General features: G+C 58.5%; 1 protein-coding gene across 1 annotated transcript; it reads left to right on the top strand.

Moving 5' to 3' along the window:
- Positions 1-2753: 2753 nt before the first annotated feature.
- Positions 2754-9043, top strand: TLX1 (T cell leukemia homeobox 1). Its single transcript, XM_066554867.1, has 3 exons — positions 2754-3222; positions 4854-5055; positions 8411-9043. Exons 1-3 carry the CDS (start codon positions 2754-2756, stop codon positions 8631-8633), a joined length of 894 nt encoding a protein of 297 aa, XP_066410964.1. The 3' UTR covers positions 8634-9043.
- Positions 9044-9330: the final 287 nt, after the last annotated feature.

Here is a 9330-nt window from a genome sequence, read left to right as displayed (position 1 = left end):
TGGCATTTTTATTGCTTCCCTGTGGAGACAACCTGATATGCTCAGGGCAGGTGAGCAGACTCTGCCCCACATCTCCTGTGTGACAAGGGGCAGGAGAAGAAGCTCAGGCATATCCTGAGGAAGGGGAAAGGCAGCTGCAGTCCTGTGGGACAAGAAGGGCCCCTGCCCGAGGGCAGCCTCCCGGCCCCGGCTGGCCCCAGCCCTCGCTCCCTCCCTCCTCTCCCAGCTCCTCCTAACCACAAGGACTTTGGTTGATGGAGCTGGCGCCAGCGAGTTCCCTGAAGAGTTCAGAAGTCAAGAACTGAGGCAGGTACTGGGGGGAGGGGGGGAAATCCGACCCCAGCGGGCAGGCAGGGCTGGGTGGTGGCGGGGGCAGGCTGGCTGGGCACCGGCCGGGCACGGGGCCGAGGGGAGGCTGTGGTTGCTGCTGCCGCCCCCTGTCTCCACAGCCTTCCCGTGAGGGGCTGTGGTGGCGGCTGTGGTGACAGCGACGGGTCTTGGGGTACCACAGCGGGGCTGTGGCTTGGGTGAGGGTGGCAGGAACCCACCAGCACTGGTGTGTCAGTGTGTGAGTGTCTGGGGGTGTCTGAAGGCACAGGAACTGGGGTGTGTTACTGCCTGTTGTGGGAGTGACTGTGGGTGTGAATACATTCAGCTGTGAAGGCGTGAATGAGAACATGTGTCAGAGCTTGTGTGTGCAGGGGATTGTAGTTGTCTGTGAGTGTGTGGAGCATTTGAATACCTGCACAAACGTCGGTGTGTGTGCAAGGGAATGTGCGTGACTGTGAGCATGGGTGTTTGTGAGCTCATGAGTGTGCCTGTGAGCTTGTGTGCAACACTGGGAGTGTGAGGATGAGGATGGGATGATATAGGTGGTGATGAGTGAGGAGGTGTACCTGAGTGCACAGACACGACTCTTCGTGCCAGTGCCGTTTGTTTTGTGTGGGGGATACCCCAGAGCAGGCTGTCCTGTGGGATCCCCACGGTCCTTTGTGGCCACTAAACCACGGGCACGCTGGAGACGAGAAGGGCAGCCTTTGCCCCAGCCAGGGAGAGGGGGCCTGGAGGGCCGGTCGCAGCCCGTAGCGGGGAGGATGAGGCGGGCAGAGCACAAACTACCGGGCAAAACCCTGCCGCCGAGGCCGGGAGCGCTGGGTCGCACTGGGCAGCGCCGGTCTGCAGCAGTGGGAGGCCGGATGCAAGGAGACGGCAGTGCCCGGTCCCATCGGCGGCCCTGACCCCGGCTCGGCTGTGCAGAGCAGGCACCGACGGGCCAGGGCCACAGCAAGTTTTACAGAAATTGCAATAGCGGCTTTCATCTCCATGTTGTTTTAAACTTTTTTTTTTTTTTTTTTTTTTTTTTTTAACGGGAACACTCATCTCCCCGCGGGCAGGAGCGGGAGGGGACGGCGGCAGCAGGCGGTGGGGCCAGCAGTGGCGGGTGCTCTGTCAGCGGTGTCCGCTGCCCCGTGGGGCGCAGCTGGGGCCTGCCATCGTCCTCATCGGGGAAATGAGCCCCGCCCCGGTTCTCCGGGGGAAAGTGCGCTTCAGGAGCCCCTCGTCTCCTCCCGTCCCACCCCTTCCATGGGTCCGGGCACTCGTGGGGTGCCCTTCTCAAAGTCCCCGTGTCCCTGCTCTGGGGTCTGGTGGTGGGAGAGCCGCCTTCTCCGCGGCTTTTTGGAAGGCGCTGACTTATGAAATTGAGAGCACCCTTCCGGAACAAAGGGGCACGGCGGGTCTGGGACCCCACCAGAAGGGGATCCTCCGGCTTCAGCCCTCACTCGGGATCAGCGGCAGCCCTTGGGGATCGCAGCCTCGGCTTGATTCTCCTGCGGAGCCTGGCAGCCAAGATCCCCCTTCCCAGCAGTCCGCAGCCACAAACTCTGGGACCAAACGACCCCGCTCTGCCGCCCGATATCAGCCACTATTTCGCCCCCGCAGTGCCCTGCGCTCACCCAGCGCTCACTTTATAAGGCCGAGAAGGGCGGTGATTTTTTTTCCTTTTTTTTTTTTTTTTTTTTGGTGGTGGGGGGGGGTGCGAGAGGGGGCTGGGGAAGAAGAAACTCCTCTTGTGTGCTCTTCTCTGCTGTCATTCACTGGGCTGCTCTCAGCATCCAACCAATGGAGAGTGAGGGCCTGCAGCAGTAGGCCCTGGGTAGGGTGATTGATGGGCAAGCGGGGCGGCGGGCGATCTCACTCACAATCCGCCGCGCTCCGCTCCGCGGGGCTCCCGGCTCCCCACCGCCCGCCGCGGCAAGGGGTCCCCGGGGCACCCTTGTGTGTGTGTGTGTCCGTGCGTACGTCTGTGCGTCCTGGGTGAGAGGCTCCCGACGTGTCTTGGTACCTGGGGGTGCTGGGTCTCATCGGAGCGGGACCAGTGTGCGTGGCTGGGGTGTCGGTCTCCGCTCCTGGAAGCTGTCGGGTGTGCGTGGCGCGGTTGTGTCTCCAGTGTCTGTGTCCTGTGCCGCGCTGGGCACGGCTGTCGTGTCCCGGGCTGCGGGGGTGTTTCACTCTTGTACCTGGGCTGCGCATGGCTGTGCTGCTGTGTCTTCGTGCTGAGCGTGTGGCTGCCGTGTCCCGGCCTTGCGTGGCTCTGCTGGCGTTTCTTGGGGTGCTCTGCCGTCGTGCTATGGGACTGAGCGCGTAGCCGGCGTTCCCCGGCTCTGCGCGGCCCCGTTGCCGGTTTCGGGGCGGTGCGGGGCTGCGCTGCCCTGCACGGGGCGGAGGTCCGGCCCCGGTGCCCGAGCGGCGGCATGGAGCACCTCGGGGCTCACCACCTGCACCAAGGGCAAGCCGAGCCCATCAGCTTCGGCATCGACCAGATCCTCAACACGTCGGAGCCGGGCAGCTGCATGGTGTCGCACCCGCGGCTGCAGGACTCGGCGGACTACGGGCTGGGCTGCATCGTGGGCAGCGCCTATAACACGGTCACGGGTGGCTACGGAGCGAGCGGCGGCGCGGCCGGCGCCTACACCGGCACCTCCTGCAGCATGGGCGGCCTGCCCGGCTCCTACAACGTGAACATGGCGGTGAGCATGAACGGCAACACCTTGAGCTCGGCCGGCGGCGTGATCCGCGTCCCGGCCCATCGCCCCGTGGCCGGCGGTGTCCACCAGCCCCTCTCAGCCGCCGTGCCGGCGGTGAACGGCATGAACAGCCTCACGGGGCTCACCTTCCCCTGGATGGAGAGCAACAGGCGGTACACAAAAGACAGGTTCACAGGTGAGTTGCGCCACCGGGACCCCCTTGCTCTCTCTGCACCCGCCGCCCCGCTTCGTCCCCCGCCGCCCGGCCTCGGCGCGACAACCGGTGAACAGAGGGGCACGCAGGATCCAGCCGGGAATCTCTCCGGCCGGGTGGAGAAAGCAGCCGGGATGGTCCTGGGAAGCTGGTCCTGGAGGAGGCCAAAAGCAAGACGGGGTGGGAAATGAGAGATATCCAGTTGAGTTGTGTTTCCTTTTGTTTGTTTGTTTTGATATTTTGGTTGGATTGATTGTTTATGTATGGGGGGTTTTATGTTGTTGTTGTTTTAGTTCCTTTTTATTTATTTATTTATTAGTTTGGTGTAGGTTTTTTACAATTTTTTCCCCGCGATACGGGTCGGCAAAGGCGGGCAAAGAGGAAAAGGGATGGTAAACTCCATACACGACCTCCCGCGAGTCCCGGGCACGGTTGCCCAATCCCTGCCGCCCGAGCCAGACCCGGGGAAACTTTCCTTCAAAACTGAGAGTTTTGGGAAGCACGGCCCGGCCGGCGGGAAGGCAGACAGGCGGCCCCGGCCCTAACCTGCCCGGGAAGGCCGTCCCGTTGCCTTTCTTTACCGAGCTGGCTTTCCCCGGTTGCGAGTTTCGGCTCAGCCTTTTTCCCCACTAAATGGGACATTTTGCAGACCCGAGCAGAGCGGGGCTCGGGCTAGAGCCGCTTCCCGGCCCCGCCACTGTATTCGGGTGTAGCTGGGCTCGTCTTTCGGCACTAACAAAGCAAAAACTCGAAGGAAAAGAAATAAATAAAAAAGACGCAAACAAACGAACAAAAGGAACGAAATTAGAACGGGGGAAAATCAGCGCCGCTTCCCGAGGGCGGAAACTGAGGCCCGATTTTTGAAAGTTCCCGTTTAATTTCGACCCGATGGCGCTGGGTTCGGGCACGGCCGCGGGTGGACGAACGCCCTGTTCCCCTGGCAAGCACCTGACTGAATTTCATTCAGTTTGTTCCTGGCTTAGACACAATGTGACTTTTCTTTTTTTTTTTTTTTTTTTTTTGTGAGGTTGGAAAAAAAAAATCAAACCAACAAATCCAAACAAAACCATATATATTTAAAACAAAACAAAAAAAGGAACAAACAAACAGAACAACAAATTTCGACTCCAGTTTCCAGTCCGAGACTGTACTTCCCTGTACGAGGCACTGGGGTCGGGGACGATGGCGTTACCGCCGCGCCTAAACGAAATTATCCCGAACCCGCTTGGCACGGGGCGCGGAGCCCCGGCCCGGCGCCAGGACCGGCTGCCGCTGCTGAGCCCCCGTTCTCCGGCGGGCGCTTGGCCGGGCAAGCGGCCACCTTCCCCTCCGCCGGAGCCGAGCGGTGCCCGGCGGGTGCCCGCAGCACCCAGGAAAGGCCGCCGGGCCTTCCCGGTACGCGGGGCCGCCGCCGCCGAGTTTTTGCAGCTCGTGCGTGGGTGTCGGCGGGGAAGCCGCGGCTTCGGAGCGGTGGGGGGTTGTCCCCAGCCCAGCGCCCGGGAGCCGGAGCCCCTCTGCTGATGTGTCGCTGCTTGCTTCTTTGCCTCTCATCCCCCCTCCTCCCGTGTCCCCCCCAGTGGCCCTCTCACCCTTCACTGTAACACGCCGTATAGGTCACCCCTACCAGAACCGCACGCCCCCCAAGAAGAAGAAGCCGCGCACCTCCTTCACCCGGCTGCAGATTTGCGAGCTGGAGAAGCGCTTCCACCGGCAGAAATACCTGGCCTCGGCCGAGCGCGCTGCCCTGGCCAAGGCCCTCAAGATGACGGACGCCCAGGTGAAGACCTGGTTCCAGAACCGGCGCACCAAGTGGAGGTGAGGAACCGGGGGTCTCGGTAGACCGGGGTGGGGCAGTCCGGGGGGGGACAGATCTTGGACAGACCTTTCTGCCAGCAGCTCTGCCAGGAGCCCTGATGGCAGCGTAGAGGCGTGCAAGCCCCCTGTGAGTGTGAATGTGACTGTGTGTGTACACGTGCGTGTGCATGCACAGCGGTGTGTGTGTGTGCATGTGCTGCGTGCACACCTGCGAGCGTGCGTGCAAGAAGGCCACGCGTGCCCGTGTGTGCCCGCACACAGCGTGTATGTGAGTGTGTGTGTTTGTCAGTGTGTGTGTGTGTGTGTGTGGGTGTGTATGTGTGAGCGTGCACGGGGGTGTGAGCGTACAGCACAGCCCCGCGAGTGCGGGGTGCTGCGGGCCGTGTGAGCACACCTACCTACTTGCAAAAACGCGTGCGGATATGCCACGGGCATGAGCGTGTGTGAGCCCACACGTGTGCAGTGGGTGCAGTCAGTGTCACCAGAGGGTGCGGAGGCTCCCCCGCCTCTGTCCGCGGCAGCGGCGAGTGGGAGCCCCCAGCCCGGGGCTGTCGGAGTACCGGGCATTGCACAGCGTGGAGATTTTCGTCCCCGCGGGGTTCGCGGCGCCTCCTTGCCCAAACGCTTTCTTTTTGTTCTGCTGCCGGGCGTGTCGGTAAAGCCGGAGAGGAAGAGAAGGCTGGGCTCACACGGAGCCTCCAGGGCTCCGTCGCAGTGACCCTGCCCCTCCCAAGCTGCACGTTCCCGGGATGTTCCCTAGGGAGACACCCCAGCCCTGAGAACATCTCCTGCCCTGGGCTGGGCGCTGAGCTGCTGGGTGCTGCGCACTGGGTGCTGGAGGGCAGGCAGGCAGCTTCTTCACAATGGGGGGAAAGGACTTCCCCAGGGTCTTCCCAAGAGTTAACAGGAGAGTGATTGCCTGAGTATGCTGGGGTTGGGTAAGAAATGGGGGTCAAGGAACTTGAAACCAAGAGGGGATGTGAATTCTCAACCCCAGTGAGTTCTTCCCTAGAGAATCCATGGCAGTCCAATTCCCCAACTGTTAGGAAGTCTCTAGCTGGCCAGAAAAAGAATCCTGGAGGAGGAACAGTCCTGCTGTGGCCTGCAAAATGGGGTCAGCTGTGTCTTCTAACCAGGTTTCCTAAGGAAGTGAGGCAAATCCATCTGTCAATATTCTTTGCGTCTGTTGGCTAAATTCAGCCTCTTTTGGCAGAGGTGCAGAAGATACAAACCTATTCACGTGTTTTACAAAAAATAGCTGGGTAAAGAGAAACAAAATCCTGCTTCTGCCTAAGGGAGAGGCTGCAGCCAGACCTCAGCTGTAATATTAGACATGGGAGAATCTCTGGCCTGAGCCAGAGGGACACAGGCATGTAAGTTCTGCTTGTATGCATCTCTGCCTGCTGGGTGTTGCGATGAAGATGTGGGTGCCCCTGGCTGATAGCACACCCAGCTTCCTGCCTCAGAGCCCTGCACTGGGCAGTGGGCTCTGAGTGGTTCCTGGGGCACTGGGAGCTGGAAGGTGCTGCTGTAGGCTCGGCCTGAATGAGGCAGTAGAAAGAGAAAATAGAGTTGCTATAAGCTCTCTGAGCAGTTAAACTGCTTGAATGCAGATTGGGGAGAAGAGTATTGCCCCTGCCCCTTGCCTGGATGTCTCTGCTGCAGGGAGGTATCTGTGTGATCCCCTCCTCTGATCTGGGCTCTTGCTTTAGACACAGTTCTTTCCAGGCAGGTATGAACCTGGAAATCCCATTCTGATGAGAATCCATGATTAGACCAGCTGCTTGCAGGAGGGAAACCCTTGGGAGCAAGGTGCTCACAGCCATGGTACTCCTGATCATCCTGGACTTGGGGCTCCCTCCCTCCTCCTGGAGCATCTCCTTGTTGTTCAGGGAGTCATTAAATATTCATTGAGGCAGAGACTGAGCTGCTCCCCAGGCAGGTGCAGCTCTGAGCCCGCTCTTCCCTTCCCGGGATGGCTGATGTGAGATGTTGACACAGTGATTAGAACAGGGACTGAGCCCTGAACTACCTGCTCCCAGGAGGGAACACTGGCCGCATGTCTGGAGGCTTGGGTGCCCAGAGGCCATTGCTGGCATCCAAGTGCCAGCCTGCTTCCCCACTGGGAGCCAGGGACCCCTGCCCTGTGCTCTGAGATGCCACTGTGGAGATCAGAGCTGCCACTTCCAATTCCCATGGCCAAAGGGGATGAGACATCTCACATCCCCCCCGAGCTGCTAAATTAAAAAGCTGCCATTTCCTGTGTCACTGGTCCACTGAAGCTGCTGAGAGGATGTCAGCTGAGCCTGGGGGTGTGAGGGAGGGAGAGGATGATTTGGGAATCATCCTGGGACCAGCACTGTGAGTTGCTCCCAGGTTTACTCAGCAGCATCAATTGAGGTGCCAGGTGAAGTAGGGGTGAGTGCAAGCTGCAGACTTTAGACTGACCTGCCATCCAAGCAAGCAGGACTGGCGTTTCCATTGTGGATACAAGAGGATTCAGGCTATTTCTACCTATCCCATTCTCTGCTCCTGGGCAGCCCAGAGCCAGGGCCCGACCAACACTGGAAGAGGCCCTTCTGACCCCCTAACACCCTCTCCTTGGGGATCACCTCTGCTGGTGTCATACCAGGCAGACACATGTCCAAACTGTTCTGAAAAGCACTGTCATTCACCCTTTCCAGATAGTATATTCTGTGCTTTGATTTTTGTTACTGCTAAAATATGTGTTTCTAGTGTTTAGCTGAAATTTTGCTTCTTGCTAAGGGAATGTTGTTGCCTTCATCCAAACACTCAACAGCTGTTCACCACAGCATGGCAGACAAGGTGGCAAACCTGGATGCTGAAATGGGACATCCAGGGTGACACTGCCCATCTCCCAACTGTGTGGCACTGCCAGTCACTGTCTCACCCCACCCTCCTTCATGCTTCTTCCTGGGGCTTTGCATGCTCGGCTCTTGCTGTTAGACCAGAACATGTTTTCAGGGAATCACAACTTTTGCAATGCTGTTCTGTGACACTTCGGGTGTTTTGTCCCTGCTTTGTTTTTTTTTTCTTGTGGGCAGAGAGTAATCCAGAGCTGTGGGCTGTTCCCAACTCTCTTTGATCAGAGCAGTGCTTTTGCTGGGGCCAGTAAGAGATACAGACCCAGTCTACGGGATTTACGGGGATTTAAATCCCAGTTTATGGGATTTACTGGCCATTTGTGTAGGGGATGTGGGACCATGCCATGGCAAGGCACCCTCTTTTCCTACCCCTGCCCTCCCACATCATGAGCACCCAGCACAAATTAATCTCTCTGGCAACACCCTTCCCTTGCTTCCCCAGGCCTCCCTAATGGCTCCCTCTCTCCTAGGAGACAGACAGCAGAGGAGCGGGAGGCTGAGCGGCAGCAAGCAAACCGCATCCTCATGCAGCTGCAGCAGGAAGCCTTCCAAAAAACCATCAACCAGCCCATCCAAGCTGACCCCATCTGTGTCCACAACTCGTCTCTCTTCGCCCTTCAGAATCTCCAGCCTTGGTCTGATGACTCCACCAAGATCACCAGTGTCACCACTGTCGCCTCTGCTTGTGAATAAGTCTGGCACCCACTGGTGGCACCTACACCTTCTACTGGCAGGGCTGTCCCCAGGGGGACACGAGGAATCCTTGGTGGGACATGTAGCAACTCTGTTTCTCCCCGAGGAGGGCTGGAACCCCCTGATCCTCTGGCCACATGCATCCTATGTATCCAGCTGGGGAAGCCCTCCACAAGGAACAAAAAGAAGGAAAGTTACCCCAGAAACTCTCCCTAACCATGGAGTTGCTGGAGCAGCAATGCTTTCTCACCTCCCCCCAATCCTTTGTTCTCCTGAAAGTCTCCAGTGTCGACCCTGAACTTGCTGACGTGCTGCCAGACAAAAGCCCAGCCCTGACAGACACAGCCGCTGGTGATCATCCAGCTGGGGGAGAGGAAAACTTCCTTAGGATTCTACTGGCGGCAGTGCAGTCTATGTATAACCATATATATATGTATATCTATATATATCTATATATAGATATATATATATAGATATATGTTTTGAACTGTTGGCTTGAAAGAAAAGGAGAAGGCTCCCTTGGAAACATGTCTCTGCTGTGAGCCTTCTTGGGTTGCCCGCACCGGAGACGTTCGGGAATGCAACAAATGGAGGAAACAGCAGCAATTTCTGCTTGTGCCAGATGGGAACCCTTCAGATCTCACCTCGCTGTCTCTCCTCCCCTTTTTCATTAATTTTTTCTTGCGAGGGGGGAACA

The sequence above is a fragment of the Molothrus aeneus genome, chromosome 8 (assembly GCF_037042795.1).
Source record: "Molothrus aeneus isolate 106 chromosome 8, BPBGC_Maene_1.0, whole genome shotgun sequence".
Taxonomy (NCBI): Eukaryota; Metazoa; Chordata; class Aves; order Passeriformes; family Icteridae; genus Molothrus; species Molothrus aeneus.
Note: the sequence above shows the minus strand (reverse complement) of the source record. Positions and strands in the feature narration are given on the sequence as shown.

Coding starts and splice junctions, on each gene's coding strand:
- TLX1 (XM_066554867.1), top strand. CDS start 2,754: ATGGAGCACCTCGGGGCTCACCACCTGCACCAAGGGCAAGCCGAGCCC. Junction 3,223..4,853: donor CACAAAAGACAGGTTCACAG/GTGAGTTGCGCC, acceptor CACGCCGTATAG/GTCACCCCTACCAGAACCGC. Junction 5,056..8,410: donor AACCGGCGCACCAAGTGGAG/GTGAGGAACCGG, acceptor CCTCTCTCCTAG/GAGACAGACAGCAGAGGAGC.